This window comes from Echinococcus granulosus, assembly GCF_000524195.1.
Source record: "Echinococcus granulosus chromosome Unknown EG_S00117, whole genome shotgun sequence".
Lineage (NCBI taxonomy): Eukaryota > Metazoa > Platyhelminthes > Cestoda > Cyclophyllidea > Taeniidae > Echinococcus > Echinococcus granulosus.
In genome coordinates this window covers 147070-169203 of record NW_020170497.1, presented here as the reverse complement: position 1 = coordinate 169203, position 22134 = coordinate 147070, and the positions used below count along the sequence as shown (strand labels likewise).

Here is a 22134-nt window from a genome sequence, read left to right as displayed (position 1 = left end):
GGAATTGATAGCCACTTTGAAGAAAGAACATATTTCCTAGTTTATCGCAGAATCTTAAAAGAGAACGGCAATGAAAAAGACAGCTTTTGGAGAGGTAAAATTAAATTAGATCTTGTTGTGCTTTGTACTTTGGCTAATACGACTGAGGGAGCTTCGGCACAGCTTTGTAAAGTCGTCCCGGACCAGTTGCTCTACGCCGTCCTATCAATAATGGTGAGACATTTGAGACAGCTATCCAGCGATGCGCTCATTGTCTACCATCAGGCTTTCAGCTGCTCTCGGGATGTTTATTGAATTAACTATCCTACTGTGCTGTCTGGACGCAATTATCACAGTCGCGATCATCGCGACCAGACGTTGGAGGATCTCCCAAACATATGCGTCATTCCAATGTCTTAGCGCTGTGTGAGTGCCTCTGCGCGTGTGCTACCTAGCTTCGCATCACTCTACCATTTGGTAATGCGTTATGCTGCGCTGTTTCGTGCTCCAAGTCTTCCGTGGATACAAGTGGATAACACCAGTCCGTATTTCACCCAGTCATTCACGCTCACAACCAAGATCGTCCATTACCACATGGTGTTCCAAGTACACGCTCACTACAAATGAAGTCTGGTACCGTGAATACAGTGTCGGGATAAGGGCCACAGCTGCCACACACTGTCGCGCACAGTACCGTTAAAGTACCGTCTAATTTTAACTCTTCAAAAATGAGTCTCATTTGTACTCAAAAGCCCTCCTAGGAGTGCTATCATAAGAGATTTGAAGCTAGCTTACCAGACCAACAAAAATGCAGAAGAGTTGAACTACATCGGTATATGCGACAGCATAGAGGCCTCCAAACAATGTGTAGAGCATGGCGATGCACGCCGATACAATGACCGAAATGGTGCCGTTGATTCCAATCACTACGGCTATTGTAGCACCTGTTAAATTTTAAAAGGCGAGCAATTGAGTAGACATTATTTTAAGCACTGAAACGAAAGGAGCAGTGAAAGAATTGTGCTACCTAGAGCAGCAAGAATAGCAGCGGACCAGAAGATTTCACCCAGAAGAGCTGGAATGAAGAGGAGGCCACACATGCGTTCGCCGTACTTTGCCTGCAGTGGATCCAGCATTGTCACATACCCCAGGGAGCGCATCTTGTTGGCAAAGAACACTCCACCTGCATTTGACACATGCGGAGACAATGTGTTACTCCTCTTAGAGTTAAATGCCCCAAAAACAATAGTTTAAGAAATCCTATTTGTAGTTAATTTGGGCGCCAATGAGTTAGGTTAGTGAAGCATTTCATTTTTGTTGGCTCTGAAGCGTTTGGGGTGTTTTTCTGCAAAGCATCGTTTTCCATTTTTAATGCACACGTTGCATTCAAGTAATTTCTGGAATAAACGAGATCTAATTGACACTTTCGATAATTACTGGTGCGAAAATCGTAACAATGGCAACATTACACCTTTCGTACCATGTTTGCTTATCTATTCAGAAAAAGTTGTAATCCTTTTAGTTCAGTAATGTTAACTTTTAATTGTTAAAGCCATGATTCTTTATGCTCCCACCTTTGTCTAATTTCACAAATGATTTCGTTTCTAAGTGTCTGATGTATATAAATCAAATGGGAATGGCAGTAGACGAATGCTTAGGAAAGCTGTATCCCTTTCTAGGACTGTCGTAAAAAAAGGCAGCAATTGGTGTATTTGCAGGTCTATTATGTTCACTTCTGGCACCTTTGTTTTGTATTTGCCTCTTGAACTGCAGAGTATAGGCCCTAGGGGTCTGATGCCGTATTTTCATATCAAACTGTATGAAAATTTAGCAAGCAATTGCAGGTAGTGTGATTTTGTTTGATCTACTATGCACTGAGCGGTGCAGGGAAATAAATAGGAATCCATTTCACCACCTCGCATACTTACCTACTTTTTCAAACCTGGGAGCACTACGTTTTTCGCTTTCTACAAAAAAATCTGTACTCGAGGGCAGGGCGACCATTCTCGGTCAACTTCCCACCATAGAGAAGCCGATCAACAGCGCAGTTAACTCACCGACCACCAAACTGAGGGCATAACCAATGGGAGCTTGACAGAGCAGGAGACCTTGCAGTGGATCGTAGACAGCCTCTGCTGTCCCGTTGATGTATCCTCCACCCACCCATGTGGCTTGAGGGCAAAAACGGGCAGGAAAATAATGTCACTTAATGACGACAGTACCATTTCATCCACTGTGACACCCTAAGTTTGCGAATCTATGTGCGTCCCACAAAAACTCACTGTTTAAACTGACAATATTTTTGTGCTAGAGTGAACCGCTTCGTTGTCGTCTTTTTTTTTGTTTTTCAGTAAGATAAAAAATTTTGTCGGACAAACGTTGGAGTTTCGAGGAAATAGGGTTTGAAGTAAAATGATTAACACCACCACCACTTCATCTCCTCCAAATATGTTGAACTGTATGTTTTAACATGCCTGAAGAACATTCTCGAATATTCGAAGGCGTGACTTATTTGTTAATATGGTTCTTCGGATGATAAAACACAAATTTTTCTGCCTCCATTTAAATAATATGGACGCACGGGATATTAACTAACATTGCTTTAAATTTTGCCACTTTTAAAACAAAATGAGCATAGAATTACCAGTCATGGTGAAGACCCCAACGAAGAGACCGATGTCTCTACCTGCCAGCATAACGTCCTCCGAATCGGTCATTCCACCCCCCTCAGGTGTATCGGTATTCTGTGGATTTCGTGTAGCCGAGGAGGGCTTCTTTGACTTTCGTGCCGCCCAAAGTCCCACACCGAGGATAAAAAGGTAGAAGCAGATGATACCGACTATGCCCGGGATGTTCACTGACACCATTTTTTGTCACCCTCTTGGAATTCCTGTTTCGTCCGGCTCTCGTGAAGTTGCTAGAAATAAGCAAATAGATTAAGAACGTTAGGCATATATGAGAAGATATTACACTGTACAAATTGGTGAGATCTAAGTGTAAGAAGTGCTACCTGTCTTGCAATAGCAAGGTACATTCGTGCAAAAGTGACAGTCTTAATCATGCAGAGTTAGACTTGGATGATACCGTTATGGTGCCATGCACAACAGTCTCCGCACATATGGTAACACATCCCTGCCCAGACACTGTAGTCACGAAGCCAGACAACGGTAGTAGTGTGTGAATGAAAAGGACTACGCGAAATTCGGACTGGCGTTTTTTGCTTGCATCCGCGGAAGACTTGAAGCATAGCACAGCAGAGTACAGTGACAAGAAGCTCAGCAGCTTAGTCACACAACAATAAGACAGAATGGTGTACACGTTTGAGAGGCTGTCACGCATCCATCAGTGGCGATCTCGATCGTAGTGGCTGCGTTTGCACTGCACTGGACAGCACAGCAATCATTTCAATGAACATCCAGGCAGCAGCTGGAAGCTCGATGGCGGATAATCTGTCCATCAGAGTATAACCCCTTATGTAGTGAAATTCCACAATAGACAAATTTTGCAATCATTTGAGAATAATAGCTGTCTTGAATAAATACCGCACCTCAGATGTTCCAGGAAGGATCATTTGTAATGACAGTCACTGCCACTTGAAGCGCCAACAGGTATTACTTAATCTAACGTCGATAAAAGTAGAAATTCACCAAAGAAAAATATGACAATCTTACAAGCACCAAAGATCTGCGTTCTTCTTCCTAGTAAACCCCAAATTCCCTGTTAGACAAGATTGTGTATCGAGCAGACGAACATTAATACGGCAATTTCGTATGAAGCCAAATAGATTCCAAATGTTCCCCTTTACGCCGAAAGCCATTTTAAACCCTTTTTTATTTTTAAACACTTTTGTTTATTTAAGTATTTATTTGTTTGATTATAAATTAAGTTGATTAGTTATAAGAGCAAGAACAGCAATTTAAGTGTTACCATGATGATTAAACTTCCTGTCAGATAAATTTGTGTTATCACCAGGACCGAAAAAGATAACATCTTTGTATAGTTTAATAGTACATCATAAGAAGATTCCAATGAAATTTCTATTTTCTACCAACAAGAATATGGCAAAATCTGAATGGCAACGTTTATGTTAAGAGGTGAAGGGAACCTCCCCCAGATGAATTTACGTAGTTTGATAAGTGACTCAATCGTCCGCTTTTTTCCTCATTTACCGGATGCTGGCATAGATTGATCCTAATTTGGCTTACAAATGGCCCAAAATGCACAGTACGTATTCACAAAGTACGGAAATGAAGTGTAAAACAGCACCTTGATTGCCCTTCAAGTTTATTGTCCGCCCCTTGTCAACGAAAGACATGCACAGAGCTCAGTTCTTCACCTTCCTTACTTCTCAGCCTCCGCGAATTTCCCTTCCGATTTGATTCGACCTGGAAGCCATTGATCAAGTGACTGGCTCACTCACCCACTCACCGGCCACGTTAAAAGTGACGGTGATTTAAGTGGGGGAAAATAGTTGGGGCCATGGGGAGAGCAGTACCGGAATGAAATAATGACTCACATGTATGACGTTCGTGCATGTAAATAAGCGTATTTGACAAGCTTTGACTCGTTAAATCATGTCATCTCAGAAGTCAGGAAAAAATGGATGAAATTGTACAGAGAGCGAACTTGATGGAAGTATTGTAAATTCAGAAAATTTAATCCTACTGAATAAACGTAGTAATTTGCAATCTTTTCTTAAAGCCCCCCAAGTCACAGGTGTTTGATGAGTCCCTCGAAAAGATACACATAGATAAGCAAAATTAGTTTCAATGACAAAAGGGGGAGTTGGTTAATCTAGTCGATTTGATTTTTTTAAGAGTCATGAATAGCATCAAGAACGCATTTATATTCACCATCAGACTATTAAAAGCATGTAAACAAACTGTAATTCCTTCAGTCATCTCTGTTCAGTACCGTTAAAGACAAACTAAACCAGCTTATCACTACAACTCAAGGCTTGACATAACTGACGTAGAGGATGATCAAAAAGGAATCTCTCAGTATTCACCAGTAATTATGAAACACTATGAATCCACAAGATTGTTAGGATAGTGGTGAAATTCAGTCCCATCTTTTCATCATTTCGGATGAGTGCTTATGCATTTATCGCCTACCAGTTCCGTTCCATATCCTCCTTAAGATCTCCCCACTAACCAACATACACCAGCCCTAAATTGATCGCGTCATCAGCCTACCAGTCGATCAAGAGCGGCGGCGGTCTTTACCAAAAGTTGAAATCAAAAATTAGATGCAAAAAGCAGGATACATAGTGCCGCAAGTGTCCAAACCACATTTGCTTGTCCTACTTAAAAAGTATGGAAAACGCGGATGCAAGAGAAGGAACAACTCACCAATGCACACGGTCGTGGATGTTGGTCTAACGTGGAGCTCAGGACACCGATGCTTACACAGATTTGTGGTGATCATGACATGACACCAATGTGGATTTGTTGCGTATAAAAGCTGTTACACCTTACTAGATTACACCTTTCAACGTCTGCGATTGGTTTCCATAACTTGTGATGTTGCAAGATGAGTTCAAAGTAGTACGAGGTCAGCAATTATTTTAAATTTCCACAGACAAGCCGTCGTAAGCAATGGTGTGATAGTGAAATTTGATCTTAAAAACATCAAATGAGTTGGTTAAAACAGGATAAAACCACCTGACTAGACAAATATGTGCGAGCTTGACGTAGTAAACTGCGCAGACACCATCATTTTCACAGCTTGTCACCATCTCAATGCTACGACATCCTGTCCGTACCCATAACCTCAACCTCCCCATATCTTAATGGTAAACCTGTCTTCGAATGTATATACCAAAACGCTTCTTAAAATGACCTAAAAGGTACAGTAATGGCAACTGTAGGCGAATCCTGTCCGAACGAACAACAGTTGCAGTTTTGTTAACTGGAAAGCAGAAATGCGTCAATAAAAGAAAGGCATAGGCTGCAGACGACTGAATCTAAGGCGATTTACACAAAAGGTGTTATCAAAACCGCCATGAGGTTGATCAATTGGTTCCAATTAGACTGGCAAAAAGGCTGAATTAAGAGAGTCTCATAAAAGGATGTCTATTTTTTGCACAGTTTAAGGAACCGGGCTTAAACTAGAGCGACAGCTAAACAACTTTAAAATGTTAACACAATGGAAGGGAGTGTTCAGCAGATAAAACACGGGTTTGCATGTGTTTGCGTAAGTGCTTTCATTTTAAGGCAAAGGTTAGCAATGAGACATGCGATCCCCCTAAAACATCGTCATATCTTGTGTTATGCATGGCCATGAAGGGCCCACAATGCGTTTGGAGAAGTCAATTTGTTGACAGCTTCATGGTGCATAAATATCGACGGACTCAACTGTCTTCCTCTCCAAATAGAAGGTCATTGCATAATTTTCTCGTTTGTTCAGTGGCTGTCCACATATCAGCCGAGTACCTCATGACAAATGAACCAAAAGCGTAGTCTCTGAGGGTGTCGGAAACGACGCTCAAAGAGGGAAGGAAGGCTGTGTTGCAGAAGGCCTGATGTTAGACCAACACGTATAACGTTGCGGACTTTTAGAGACACCATGATCCGGTTATCACACTATTGCCATGAGCTAAGGCTTTCTGCCAACTGTGGAATTGGTAGCCTAGACCTTTTGTGCATTGACGCTAAGACTATCTTAAGTAGTGCCTTACAAATAGCCAAGAATTGCCTCGGTGGCTATCCAGTCCTTCCAAGAAAGGTTCGATATGTATGTATAAACAATTCAGCATAGTAATCACGTTAACTTTAAATCGGAGAGCTATTAAAAAATAATCGGAACACTGACTGTTAAATAACTTTTAAATACTTACAATATAAGTCACTCGTCTATGAAAAACCCCTGCACTTCTCATTTCCAAATAAGTGGAGTGATGTGTACACCTGCGCCTATGTGGGGGGTGGAGGCGGTAATGAGTAGATCCTTTGGATGAAGAACAACTAATGGTGCTGTCTTTCGTTGAACAATCATTAAAATCAAGTAAAAAAGCCATCACTGATTAAAAAGATTAAAAATGCACAGCACTTGCTTATAAAGTACGGGGAAGATGTGTGTGGAAAATTAGGGTAAAGGTCAGTTACTCGCTCACCTTCCTTACTTCTCAACTTTCGCAAATTTTTTTCTAATGTTAGCTTGACGTAGAAAGCACTGAATGATTGAGTGACTGACTTACTCGCTCACTCACACATCAACAATCGCGTTGAAAGTGATGGTGGTTTAAATAGGGGAGATGTTTGGGTTCACGATCAAATGAAATAGTGACTCACACCTCTGCCGTGCCATGCACGTAAATAAACTTACTTGGCAGGTCCCGCCAACTCACAGCATGTCACTGCAGCGGGGTGAAATAAAACCCGTCCGAACTTTTTTGGTCATTTGATTGAAAGTGCGAATTGTTTTATTGTCACGAAGGCTAGGGTGCGAACATATAAAATGCAATAAAATATTATCGCTTCTTCCATAAAACCTTTGAAAATAAAAGGAGTCGACTTATCGGTTATTACCCAAATGAAGATCTACATCCACTGCCTTGCGCAGTTGTACCCACTTTACAAATAAAGTTTCTGCCTATTTTAAGCAGACCATTCTAAGATCCCGATTTATTTTAAATCAGTCCATTTATAAAGTTAATTTACAGTATATAAGAGCGATTTGCCAGTGAAAAGATCTGCGTATATTTATAAAATTAGCTCTTGAATTAAATACCCCAATTCTTCTACTTCAAAAAGATTACAATAAAGCAAAACTGCTGTTAAATACTTGTTGGATCTCTTTTCTTTGCTAAAATTCGAAGGGTGCAATGCTTCTGGCCTAAATTTTACTTTTTAAGGATGAAACCGCCTGACCTATTTTGCACCAGTATTGCTGTCCTCCATTTGGTTTCACCCCAAAGTAAACCTCCTTTAAGGATTTTAAACAGTCAATTGCATTCACTCTGGAAATCGCCAATTACTGACGGTTAAATTTAATCCTATTGTCCACTGGGACAGGGAAGAAAAAACGACACTTAATTGTTTGGCCGACAAGCTTCTTCAGAAATGCATTTCTTGCTATCGGGAGTTTTAAGGTTGTTTTTTCCCCCTTCAAAGTATGCAAATTGCGTTGTAAAGGTCATCCGGTGCAGTAACCACAGCCGATTGCTGGGGTAGTTGAGTAAGAATGGGAAACTTTGGTTCAGTTTTTAAATCTCCCATCTACTTGAGTTTTTTCCACTTAAAACCCAAGTATATTAAGAAATGATTAGCATATTTTGAATGGACAACCCCTGCCAGAAGATGGCTAGAATATTTTCTTAATAAAAGAAAAAATCCATAGAATATTTCAAGAGACAAGTGGGGAACATCTACCTTCACAAAAAGTGACAGAACTATTTAAGGACTGGTTTATTTACTCGACGCGTTCTCTTTCCTTGAAATTTTGGTATTTCATCCTCTCGATTTCTGCAGAATCTGGAAGTCGTCTAATATCAAACGCCTTTTGAAAAAGGGAGTGGAATTTTAAAAATGGTTAACAGATAAAAATGTCTACCGAAAAAGGTTAAGACGCCGCTGTCCATAATTTATTTATTTAAGTATTTAGTTAATCGGGACAGCGAACAAATGGAACCAGCCAACTTTACCTACTGCTAAAACAGACGTATGCAACACTTCCAAAAGCAGCAGTAATCACAGGACTCAAGGTAGGTTTGTTGCTATAATGCAAGAGGAGTCTTAAGATTTCAGCATAAATAACGCTTCATCTAACCAAGATCAAAGTACTGTGTAAGAGCGACAACTGCAACAATGGGATAGACAAAATTTTCCTTCAAATATACCACAACATCACGCTACTTACGATTTGTGCACTGCCGGAACGCAAGGCCAGACGACTGCTTTGCCCAAGTTGGCCGAAAGGAAACGCACATTGCATCGCCATCTCATGACGGTGGTGGCCAATGAGGGCACCTCAGCTCAGCCCAGAGGACGAATCAAATTACACTTGGGGTGTTTTAATCGAAGTGAAATACGAGTGGACGAACGGAGGAGGGAGGCAAGGCAGGCATCCAAGACTCACTTGAAATCAGCCTGCAACATTGCAACTCAAAGTACTGCTAATGACGCTTTGGGGTAAGAAAAAAATGAGGAGGCGAAATAGCTGCTGGTTTGCTATAAAGTATGAAGTTTAGGCAGTAACTAAAGATTTTGTTACAGTAGGGAAAATTTCCAATTTATTTCTATTTATTGAGTACAGCTACTAGGAAGGCAGTCAGGTATTGTCCACGGCTAATAACAGACTAAAATATTTTTTTAAGAATAAAATTTTATTTGTGTTCCGCCTTCTAGTGATCAAAATACACAAGAATTGGTCGATAAAGTTGGTCTGTTAGAGTCCCGCCTACCGCCGCAAAATAACTTTCCACCACTGCAGATGAGGCCCTCCTCACACCAAAATTATGCAAGAAAATTAAGTTTACAGCAGATCCTTCAGTTCCATCTGCGACACCTAGGCAACTGTTTTTTTAAACCCTTTCGTAAAAGTACTTTTAGTTTAATTAGTAGTAAATCAAATGCTAACATTTTCATCTCGACTGTGTGTGTCCACCTCTGTGATCTTCTTCAGACTATTGTATCATGAATTTTCGTTCATGGCGTTTCGCTTAGCAGCCAGCCAGTCCTTCTGTGCACCTACAATGGAGTTCCACCCCAACTCACTCCCAGGAAGGTGGCTACAGTGAAGACTTGATGTTGGACTCATCATCATATTTCTGCAAAGGCAGTTCCATGCTGGATCAAGGTTTCGCAGATCACTAGAGATGACGTTCGTTGGACCTTATGTATGGCTTTATGGGTAGTGTCAGTAATGCATTTTGATATTTTAAAACATGATTTTAAAAAACCAAGCGAAACCTTAATCCCGAACTCCCTCATTTATGAACAATGCAAAATCTTCCAACTTTGTGCCCTTTCTTAAGCTATCTTAAGAGTTGATTTTATTTTTTCTTGTTAGAAAGGAGTAAGGTAGAAAAATCGCATAAGTTTTAATAAAGTCATATAGGTTTCCACGTCAGCAGAACCTTTTCTAAACATTTTTGAGCATAGACGCTTTTGCAAGAACAGAACCATCCAGACCATCCATTTTACATTTCTTCAAATGAAGGAACTCAGGGATAATGAAAGGTATGCAGTGCCTCCAACAACCACTCTTTTGCACCGTACCTAAGACGTGGCCATTGCTATTTATGAATGAGGAAATCGGATTCACCATAGAATATAAAAAAGTGGAAATAAAACAATTGTGAAAGGCAAAACTACTAATCGACGTGAATATCAGTCTTGCATGGATACAAATTTGAAGGTTAGGTTGACTTCGCACGATAAGGAATAAAATTTTGGAACGCCTTGAGGTAATATCACAGGATTTTGTACAGAAAATCCTTTTTCTGCGATTATGTCTTAGTTTTTTCTTCTATGCAAAGGAAAAGTTATTCAATGGCTGCAATTTACAAATGTTGCTCCCCGAGACTTCCTCGGGGAGTATTTATAATCGACATACTGCAGGGCTTAGGGCTAGTGGCATAGCCTGAAGCCAAGCCGCCCGACGGAGGTACAATGGCCGAGACCCAAAGAAGTCCCTGTGCCAAAATCCAGAGCTAAACAGCAGACGTATTACAACCAATGCTTTTATCCAATTCGTAATCCTTTGGTTAGTTGCAATACGGTATCCCATTTTGAGGAAAAAAAAGAGTTGGATGTCCGACTGCTTCATGTTACCGATATTTAATGAAAAAGTATTAAAAAGGTTCTTCTAAATCAAGTCTAACCTCTGGTTACCAATTCACATATGTACATGGGAGAAATTTGGTAAATTTGGAGGAAAATAAAACAAATATGTACACGCAATTCAAAATGTTGCTAATTATAAACATCAAATGTGTTTTTTGAAAAAGGGATCCTTTTTGTCATCCAGCTGAGTCAGTTACGTGAAGATGCATTCTACTGTCACAGATTGGAATTCCGCCTAACCCACCATGCATTTTGGTATGATGTTATGAACTTGGGTCCTGTCAATCTCCCAATCAGAGTGATTAATCGACAGGGTCTTTGGTGACTTTACTTGCTGACAAGTATGAGTAAGGAAGGGGCTACGAGGTGGGGAGGGCGGCTTCAAGATGACCGCGCGACTAGCAGAGGATGCTCGAGTCACGGCGGTTTCAATTGACCCTGGTCTTGAGGGTACATCTGCAACTGATATCTACCAATCAGGAGGAACCAAGTGAGATAACGACTCCCTGAGACACTAAGAAATTGCTATAGAAAATGAAATATTTTAGAAAATTAAATTAGGTGCATTTTCTGAGGATCTATTCGATCTCAGCATATGTGCTACTTACAAATGAAATGAGTAACGATGCTTACCCTTGGAGTAGCATGTCAAACTTTTTCCTACAGTTACAAATATTAAGCGGCGTTAATTTCTACAGGTTTCTGTGTGTCCTAAAACTTAATTTAAGACCAAAAATTCCTTTATTTTGAGCTTTATAAACATATTTTAAGTACTTTATAAAGTGAGACTGAGGCTTGTTAACTTTTCAAAATTACAAAATCAGCAATATGCCAAAGGAATTTTGGCTCTTTCTCAGAGCAGATGAATTTGCACTACTTTCAAAAGTATTGTCCTCCGGCGATTTGTACATTCTATGTAAGCAATCAAGAAATGACCACAAAGTAAACCGTTCAAAAAGAAGTTCGAATTAACGCTACCTCATGCAATCATAATTTTTCCTACCTCCTGAAAAAAAAAATGTTATGCAACGGCCAAACTGTAAACCGTCCGAACTGCATATCTCAAGCCTACACGGGTGAGTAAAGCCTTGAGTGTAGGTGACTTGAGTGTGAAAAAAAAGTGGACAACTTGTCATTGCCATTTGGACGTTTGAAAAGGCATATTTATATGAGTTATCATAATTCCGCAAACCACTTTGGACGGATGTAAGGATGGAATTTCTTACAACGAGTCCCATAATTTAAAGTAGGAAGATAATTTAAACGCATTGGTTATTTAAAACTTTGATTTAGTAAAAGACACCTTGTGTCTTGGCCACAGTGCCTTCGCTGGGTGGGCTGGTCTCTGGGCCCCAGGCGCTACTCTATGCGTGTACGACGTCTTCCTTCGTCTTCAGAGAAATCTCAGGGTGCTACAATGGTTTTACTCATATTTTGTTCTATAATTTGCACATAACTGCTAAGAAGACAAGTTTATCATTGAATGAATTATCAAAATTCTGGAACAAACTGGGCCGCCACTTGTTATGTACGGCACTTCATACGTTCCAGTGGCTTCCAACAGGCTAGTCAACGGACTTCATAGCAGACGCCTTTATTGACTGACGTACGGAAGTATACAAAAGGGGGTACGGTGAGTGGATATGCGCTTGGCAGGCAGAGAGCTGAGACCGCTCAGTCATCAATGATTTAGGTAAGTGATTGACCTTGACCCTCGAATGACCATCAGTACACTTAAAACACATCTTTGTTCGATATGAACAGATCAGGAGGGAGTGGAGGACAGGATGGGTCTTCAGAAGGCTAGGCAATTAGCCATCAATTGGGACTTCTAGAAAACCGAACAGGTACGCTTTCTGGAATTGCAAAGATTACCAACAATGACTTGTGTCGAGTGTGCAAATCAAATCCCTGGGACGATAATAGACGGGGCGAAGTCTTTCGTTGTGATTGAATCACCACGATTTGGTTTGAATATTTAACCACTCACATGGATTGACCACGTAGCTTGATTGGCGGTGGACAAGCAAGGTAGTTGCCAGTTCCCAGTTAGATTTGCAGCCCCTACATGAATGCAAAATCCATGGATAACCTTGGACATGTACCACTATGACGATGCAAGGGATAGGGACAATCCAGGAGGCGGTCATGAGATGCGTATATTCCATAAATCGAAATTCAAAAACTCCCTAATTATACAACCACATCACGATATCGGTCCTGATAGGCAAAAAGTAAACAAAAAACTTTTTAAATCGCAAAGCAAGCGACTTACTCACAAATTGCCCCTACGGATAAAAACACTGTTTTTACTTTAATCAAAGAGTAGTAACATTTGGTATGGTAAGCAATTGAGACCCCGGAAAGGTAACTGGTGTCTTCTTCCAAAATTGATCGTTCTACATTACGCAAACAGCGAACTTGAAAGGCAAAAGCAGGCCGAAAGCCCGGATGACAGAGTCATTATCATAGATGAATAAAGGCAGTCTTTTTCACAGTGGAAAAACGCAACAATCGATCATCATTACAAATTGCACGGAGGAGAGGGATGTCAGATAATGGGAAATGACAGAGATCAAATGGATTTAGGAGTCTGGGGCGGCATCGGGGGAGGGTGGTGGCGGAGGCACTTCAGACGCACCAGTAACTGAAGCGGAGGAAGATTTAGGAGGAGGACGCGGTTTTCCCACCTTTGCACCGGGCTTGCGACCGCCCTTCCCCTTATTCTTCAACGCCTCCAACCGCTCCTGAGCTCTAGCTTGAGCTGCTGCGTGCGCCGCTTCTCGAGCTAAAAAAGGAGATATGCAAAAGTTATTTACGATACGAATCTAGAATCACCATTACTGATTAAATACCTGGGAAGCCAGTAGTGTTCAGGGATCTCTACTACCTTCATAGAGACCTTCCAAGTTATTTGAAGGCAACTAGTATGAAGGCAGCTTTACTAACAGACAAACTGTAGAATTAAAGATAGCCTCATTGCAGAAGAACTGAACGATTAGAAAGAGAACTCCATACCACCATCGTTGAGGCCGCTTTGCAAGAAGCTAAAGGCTCAGAGAATACCAGGCATAATTAGAGAGCTGGTAGTTAATTAGAACACTGAATTCAGCTTCAAAGGTGCTACTAGACATAGGAGACTGAAACAAAGTTGTTATAAGGCTGAAAAGGGTCTGGTGATTAGCAGTACAGAAGCTGCATAAACAGACTTGTTTGGTCAACCCAGAAGCCTCCTGGATAAGTCATCACTGAAATTATGTTGCATGAGAGCTCTGTAAAATAGCTTCAGGGACTTCGCCAATCAGGAAACGTTGACTTACTTAACACTCATTTGGCAAAGTGTAAATTAAAACAATTTTTGGATAGAAAAGCTATTTCCACCTGTCAGAGTGTATCAGAAATTACTAAATATGATCGTCGTGGTTATGGGTCATCAGTCTTGCGCGCAATCGACAGCTAAAATTGAAAAATGCAAGTAGGCCCCATGGGTAAGGACCTTTTTTCAGTCAATGGGAAAAGATATAAAATGGCTCATTTAAAGGAGTAGGCGCTAACCCTCTTTATATATCATAAAGTTGCGTTTTGAGAGCAAAACAAAGCACATATATAGGCAGAACACAGTAGCAAATTGAGTAAAAGCAGTCTAAAAAAGTACCGTGGAATCCGAACGGTCTTTCTGTTGCGGTTATGGAGAAAGTACATCTTATTCAAGCTACAAAGTACAAATAGGTTAGGTCTTAGTTTTTGAAAAAAATAGTTGGCAAACTTCGGAAAAAGTACACATTTTATGGTACTAATTCATTGTGCATACAACAGAAAACGAGGTAAATGATTTGATCACCCCTCCACTACGAGACGGAATTGGTTAAAGTGATTTTTTTCTAACATGGCTCAAAAATGGGAAGTCACTAAACCGTCAGCCCTGACAGCATACGTGTGAGATGTGTCGACCAAGGTGACCAAGCGAGGCACTAGTCAGAGTGAATTGAAATTCTTTAAATGAAAATCACCAAAATTAGCAGAGCTGAAAACAAAAGGGAAATTTAAGCACGTAGTGAATGACCAAGTGAATTTACGGATAATTTCTCATTTTGGTCATAGGAACTAATTTATTTACAATCTGACAGAAAGCAAGAGGAATCATCAGAAGCCGCATTAGCATTATAAGTAACGAAGCACGAAAGAAATTGCTTCCAATCAGGAGAAAGCAAAAATGAGATATTTTGGGTTGGCAACGACCGCGCGCACGTGAAACCAGAAAGGCAAATTTGTGTTCACCGTATCCTGTTGCTATTTTGGCACAAGAAAAAAGTTTTAACTCTTCTCCGATTGCCTTCTTCATCAACCTGACGATAACTTGCGTACTGTAAAAAAAGGTTCAACTCATCAACATTAGGATAAAAGTATGGGGTTTGTAATTAAGTCACTGTAGAACTAATGATGCTTAAAAAAGACAGCAAAAAAATCCGTCCGACTATCTAGTCACCTGTTAGCTTTGAGGCAATTTATCTCCTAAGGAGTGCCTGCCAATCAACCTGGTCTAAGCTCAGACCATCCACATGGCACATGAGCCGTTTTATGACTACAATTGGATCCACATCGTCCGTCAGAAAATTTCCCACTCCAACAACCTTCTAATGGTGTACACAAAGAATATAAGAGCAAACCACAGTCGTTAAAACTCCCATCTGTCTGCGCTCTAAATTACTCTTAAATTCACCGGGAAAAGGAGAGGAACTTTATTTCCTTTTCTAGTATTTCTAATAAAATGACAAACAAGAAAATCGGTAGTGATTACAAACCGAAAAAGTATATTCGCAATTACAAAAAGACCAGAGGAGGAATTGAGTGCTCTAGTATGGTTATACTGTGCCCTAAATAATCATTAATTCTTCGAGATGCATAAGCATTATCTTCAAAGAGTGCCAAATTCAGCAACAAAATCAATCGTTGCCCAGGAAACAAGATCCATCAAACGAGATGACACAAAATTACCCCCCTAAGCCTAGGTTAGTGCATAAATTCTTATTTTACTGATAAGGAGAAGTACTTTCCCCCGAGCATTTATTTCCAGCTCTTCCGTTCGCCCACGCGAGCGGAACGGCAGAGCACATTTTTTTTTTTCATTCGACCCAACGTCTCACCTCTCTTCACCCTGCCAATTCAAGACGCTTGTCCTAATCAAAACAACGCCCGCGATAGTGAAAAAGGGTAAACTAAGGCCGAATCCGTCCCCTATTTCCCCAATTTAAGTAGCCCCGAGTAACGAAAGGTATCACGAGCGGATTTCAAAGTAATCTGATGGCATTTGGAAGGCTGCGTAAATACAAGCTCTATTTTTACTGAGGCGAGTACGATTCAATGTAAAGATTTCAAGTGATCTGACAGAGGGAAGATAACCACATGCTATTAGGATATCTTGGGAAAATTTTTCAAAATATGCTATTCTTGGACCCTGTTCGACTAAACTATTCTAAAATTGCCGCTCTTTCAGTGCTGCAGTTCCGTTTCATTTAATTGAAAAAACGATGAAGAAAACGAAAAAAACACCGAGAATATGCTGTATCAAGAAAACGTTTGAGATAATATTGGCTAAGAGATACGAGTTTTAAATGACAGAAATAAGGACCACAATAACTGAATAAACTTACACCTAGCTATTGTGACTTTAAGCCGATTATTAGAAAAGACTATCGCAGCGCTCAAGGCTACTCTGCAGATAGTGACTAAATAAACTCATTAAACAACTTCTGTCAAGAACAAATCCCCAGTTTTCTAAGAACAGAGCGAAAAACTAAAGGACTGATGACAACCTTTATCCACGGTAGACAAATCATTCTTCTACTCGCTCAAAATCCACTACAAAATCACCAAGTTCCGCTTAAAGAAGCAGCGAAAGAATGCATCAGAACAAGAAGTGTATTGTGAAGACAAACGAGGAAATTCATCAGAAGTGAAACAATCAAGAATGTGTATCATCAGCAAAATGAGCAGCTAGTTTCGAAGGATTTCGCGCAAAGGCAAAGATGTGGTCTCGCTGGTAAAAGGAAAATGTGACCTGAATGCTTGAACATTATTTAAACTAAGTGAAAGATTTCGATTAGGAAATGTAGAGGTTCCGGTCTGATAGAGGCCTAACTCAAATCGAGGCAAAATGTCAGGAATGAAGAATACAGTCACACTGCGAAGAGAATCCCATGCGTAAAATTAGAATTAAAAGAGTGGTGCTAAAGAGGTATGAATGCAGATTATCCATAGCAAGTGAGGAATGGAGAATAGACCAAAAAATGACAAAATCAACACAGTTAGAGGACGATTCATCTTCGTGGTCAGTATATCACTAATAAACAATTACAACTTCATCAAAAACATTTCAATTTGGATGCGATTTGGAAACAGAAAAGGCACAGTTGAAAATAAGAGCTTTGGTTTTACACAAATCAGGCTTATTCGGGACCTCTTTACCTAATTTACAGAAGAAATCAACATGAAAGAACGAGTAGCTGAAGCCGAAGTAAAAAAAATCTTAAACAAGGTTTGAGAGCATAACCTCTAACTCAACTTCACATCAAAGAAACACAGCTTGAGCAAAAGACACCAAAAAATGGGGCCACAAATGTGTATAAAGTACGTCGTTTTCATAACAAAACGCCTTTCATCACACAAACTAAAAGGGAACAGCCGGTGGCAATGACCTTATTATACCAAATTAAAACCTCCTGATGAGTTAACTCATCCAAATGGAAAAAAAATCCCGGAATGAATGTCAAATCAAAGAGTTTGAAGTCGCAACATCGGAAGAGCAATATAGGACACTGAATAATCATTACTAATGTCAACAATCCAAATGAGTTACTGTTGGTTTTATGGATAAACATGAGACGCCAAAATTACCAGAATAGAAGATAAAAAGGACTCTTCTGGGTTGGTGAGCTTACAATGATAGGAACGGAATAGTCCGTAAGGCAATGCGATGCGAAAAACAAAACACATCCTTAAAATGGTAAATCGAGAGTGAGTAATGATCCAAAGAAAAACTTTGAGACAAAAACGAGTAATAGCCATCTTTTGATTGAAAATTAAAACAATTTGAAGCATTATTTAATCATGAGGGTGAATGGGTGCAAATTTGACGCATGGGAACTGACACTGGAAATTCTTCTACTCATGAAATGATGAGCGAATCAAATTCAAAGGACAAAAACAATTCATTACGAAAATGGAAAAAAACGGAGACTTTTATGTTCATTGAAATAATACTAAAATGAAAAACGGGAAAAAGGATGTAAAAGTTCCAAAAGCGAATTAATGGAAATAAGAGAGACACAAGTTCGATTTAAATGAACAGACTGTGACAGACTGGGTGGCGGTCAATGGTTCAGAAAAAAATTGGTGACAAAAAAAACCTTAAATTAATAGGTACCTGATACACAAGCCACACGATCTCTATTAAATCCCTAGGCTTGGTTAATGATAAAAACTGCGCACACAACCAAGGTCATGAAAATGAAATGCTTAAGTATTTGCAAATAGCTTTGATAAAAGATGACGTGCTTAATGAATTTACGTATTTGGGAGAACTGACAGAACAAATATTGGGGATTAATAGCTTTCTTGACCAAAGTGCTGAAAGCTACTTCAGAATTTTCAATTATAAATAAAATTTTACAAGCGAAACAGTCGTGGAGATCTACCAAAACCCACGTATAATATCGTCGAAAATCGTTCAGCCCCGAATCGTAAAAAGCATTAGAAAACACTCCCGATAAAAATATTGGAAGTCCTGGTTCGGCTGGAATTAAACGTAAAACTTGATACTAAAACGGCCATAATCCGAAGGTTGGTAGACACAAAGTAGCAAACACACCTGCATGTCCCTAGAGTCAAAGTTGTATCAAAAAGTTCTGCACAGAGCAATGGAAAGGCATTTCAAGCCCTGCTTAAAATGGAATTGAGAGTGCCTACCCGAAGATCAGAGATGGTTATAAAGGAGAATTTAACGAATAAGGGGGATTTCAGAGTTAAAAAGTCGGTTAGAAAACAGGGATTATTTCAACTCATATTGAATCGTAAGGGATGAGTCGTGCAAAACAATGAGGCATTTCAGCACCCGTTTCGGCTGGAATCAACCCAAATAAGTGTGACCACACGAAAAGCACTTAAACAAAAATAGCCCTCTTACCCTTCTTCTCCTCCTCCCACTTCCTCTCTCTCGGTTCCCGCCGCCTGCGTACAAGTTTAAGGCGGGCTAAATCGCGCTCCAATTCCATTTTCGGTTTCAACGACAGCGGATCCATGGCGGAATCGCTAAAAACAGCAAATTCGGAAATTTTGGAGCTGAGGATGGGTCCACGCAATTCTTACATCCGTATCAACAATTGGCTTGTATCAAGCAGGATTTGAAATTCTACATTACAATATAGCGTACGCTTTATAAAACTACGCGAGCATTAATACCCACTAGCTAAACGGTGAATACCAACTCATTTTGAATGTGTCAAGGGATGACTCAGCAACCATACTATTGCATACGAAAACGACTAAAAAGTAGGTAATTTTTTGCCAACCTTTCAGTCTAGCTGTCATTAATTAGTGAAAACTTTCCCCATTCCAAGACTTTTTTCATGGTGTTAAACAAAAAACGAAACTCCACTTACCGCTCCTTCCGAGACATCGGAGCATCGTCGCGATTGGCGGGTTTACCAGTTCGGTTGGGGTTATGTGTCGTGATTAGGTGAGAGACACCATTGTGTCTAGGAACTTCAGGCTCCTCCTCCTCCCCATCATCATAATCATCATCGCCTGAGGAATTGGGAGGAGCGACCGAGTCGATTACGGCCTAATAAAAGCAGAAAAAAATGATAGTTACTTGCACTGACTTTAGTAGAAATGTCAGAGCCCAAAAGAAAAGGAGAATCTCAACTAGGCATACTCGAAATAAAATTTCCTCATTAATAGAGACTCAGCATACTGATATTTGGTCAGTTCTTACTAAAAATGAGGAAGATTTCACTCCTGAAGGATCGAACAAGGTCCGTGTGACAAGTAAAAAGTCCAAAGTTGGAAATATTTCAAGTTTGGTGTTTAGCAATAACAGAACGACTTGACTGCAACGACTAATGATGACTTAGTGAATGGCGCAACTCGATAGTGAACCGGAAAATCACATGGCAGGTACCCAACGCGGAATTGTGGAAGCACAATGGCCCATTAACTGACGCATCGAGAAAAGGTGGGTTTGGAGAGCCTGATCCGACAAAAGGAAAGTAAATACGAAACTCTGCAGTGAAACAAACTCTGCCTTGCGTTGATGCACACTCCGAAATAATACTGAGATGACAAAGTAGGCCAGCAAAAAGAATACAATGATTGTTTTCTCGTCAATCATGCTATTATTGACTAACGACCACTGAAATGCACTTATCATAAAACGTAACGCACCCAACCAACCATAAATTTAACGAATTCTAATGGCACCGCAATAGGCTAGTGGGAAAGTACGACAAATGGTTCTGTCAGACGTGAGTTTACCAATGAGTTTTGGCAAAATCGCCCAGTAAAATCTCTCTGTTACATTACAGACCTCATGGCAGTGAATGAACAGACAGCTATATATATAGGGATGAAGAGTAAAATGCAGGGGAATAATTGGTAAAACCTGGGAAATTTGGAGCAAAAGCATTACCAGCTGCTGATGTCTAATTTCATTCTTAGTTCAATAGTGCCCTTAGTCAGGACAGTAAACATTAAGGAAGTGAAGAGCTACCCGCGGAAACGAGAATAAAACGCGGACATTTAAGGTCATTTTTATCAAAGGCGCTTGAGCCAGAGGCAGGATAGTGCTCACAGCAGTTTCGAAACCGCGTTTGATTGGTGGAAACCTACGGTTTGCTCTGCATAGAGAAAAATTAAGGCCATTTGCCAAAACCATTCAAGAAAAGTTAGAGTAATAGTCAGCGGCACTTCATCTACCGAGCATCTTATTTAAATACCATCCATCCACGAAATTCAATAAGACCAGTGTCCAACCTACCTAACGAGCAAAATCGCAAACAAACATAGGGGAAGTACAGCAAGATTTTGAAAAACATTGGAATTGTCTTATGTTTGCACGTCAAACAGTGAACTTCGTCTACTGCAACAAAGTGACCAAGTGCATCTAAAGTTCTAGAAGAACCACTTTTGTGATATTCTACATTATATCACAGAAACCAAACAAAACGTTCATAATCGGAGGAGTTTCGGAGGTCTCTGATTAACATGCAGACCCGGATGCTAAATAGATCTGCTGACAAAAAGGTATTTAGCATTAACGGATAAACCGACTAACGTTAATATGATTTTGCAATGTTTCCTGAAACTTCGATCAGATGAAGTACCTAAGCAGTCCAAAGGGAATTCCTAAATATGCTTGACCACAGAATACCACTCACATCCTGCAGCATAAGTTCCTCTGGGTCCGTAAATGCATGGCCACCACCACGTTTCGGTTTTCTGTCTAAAGCAGGAAAAATAAACTTAAAATCAGATCCAGCTAAAAGCATATATCAAGTGCCTAAGCGCAAAGTAAAACCTCATAATTATTTTAATGGAAGGATGGCAAATTTGAATTCACAAATATACACAAACGCACTCACTAGACATGTCACGCAAGCCGGACACACCTGAACATACAAGGCATAGATACAAGCTTAAACATAGCAACGACGATCCGATGATTTAAACAAATAGGTGACTTATTTAAAATAAAGCCGTTTATTACTGGAACTAACTTTTATAAAAATTACATCAGTCGACAATTATGTGAACCATTTGCATCATGGCACTACTAAGTTGTAAAAGCAACTCCTCTCCTTAAAAAGGTTGTATAATGAAACCACTATATTTTGTTATTTTGATGCAAAATGTAATACTGGTTATTTTCAAGCTGTATAATGATCTCATCCTTATCGATCCCCCAAGTTTCTGCTCTCTCCTTTTTAAGAATGCACAAGCTCTAATTTTACACGAGTTGTTTTAATGCCTTTGCTGTTAGTCCCTTTTATTTTTGGTTTCAGCTCCCCTTCTCAAGAAGAGAGGTTTGAGGATGCATTTTCATTTTTCGGGCACATGAGTTTTGACGAGTGATCGAAGTTTTCTGTGCGGTCAGATTTTATCTCCATATAGGAGTTCTATGGAACCCTCTCATTTATGTGGCTGGTCCCACTGTTAAAGAAACATGAATTGCGCATATTTATAAAAATCCACAAAAATCCGCAAATGTTCAATTAGTCCCCTGACATTTAAACAAAATATGCGTACAAGTCGAGTTGTTATCACTATGACTGAAGGGATTTTTAGGGTTTTTATCGTTACCGATAACAAATAC

The 22134-nt window shown here is 40.0% G+C and overlaps 3 protein-coding genes across 3 annotated transcripts in view; all 3 read right to left on the bottom strand. All coding sequences in view use genetic code 11, as the record gives it.

Moving 5' to 3' along the window:
- The window catches only part of EGR_08733 (High-affinity choline transporter), a gene marked incomplete at both ends in the record, with an annotated part of 4912 nt that extends 2066 nt beyond the window's left edge, over positions 1-2846 (bottom strand). Inside the window, 4 exons of the mRNA XM_024497982.1 lie at positions 780-923; positions 1007-1162; positions 2037-2150; positions 2624-2846. Of these exons, the coding sequence (XP_024347615.1) occupies positions 780-923; positions 1007-1162; positions 2037-2150; positions 2624-2846 (637 nt within the window). The remainder of the gene's footprint in view (positions 1-779; positions 924-1006; positions 1163-2036; positions 2151-2623) is intronic.
- Positions 2847-5767: 2921 nt separating this feature from the next.
- EGR_08732 (hypothetical protein) lies at positions 5768-12004 on the bottom strand (the record flags this gene model as incomplete). The annotated part of the gene is made up of 7 exons (XM_024497981.1): positions 5768-5944; positions 6818-6999; positions 7641-7723; positions 8203-8351; positions 10069-10449; positions 10815-10895; positions 11993-12004. 7 exons carry the CDS (start codon positions 12002-12004, stop codon positions 5768-5770), a joined length of 1065 nt encoding a protein of 354 aa, XP_024347614.1.
- A 1347-nt stretch (positions 12005-13351) lies between these two features.
- On the bottom strand, positions 13352-21465 carry EGR_08731 (phosphoprotein; the record flags this gene model as incomplete). The annotated part of the gene is made up of 5 exons (XM_024497980.1): positions 13352-13554; positions 18949-19073; positions 19424-19605; positions 21200-21264; positions 21441-21465. 5 exons carry the CDS (start codon positions 21463-21465, stop codon positions 13352-13354), a joined length of 600 nt encoding a protein of 199 aa, XP_024347613.1.
- Between the last annotated feature and the right edge of the window lie 669 nt (positions 21466-22134).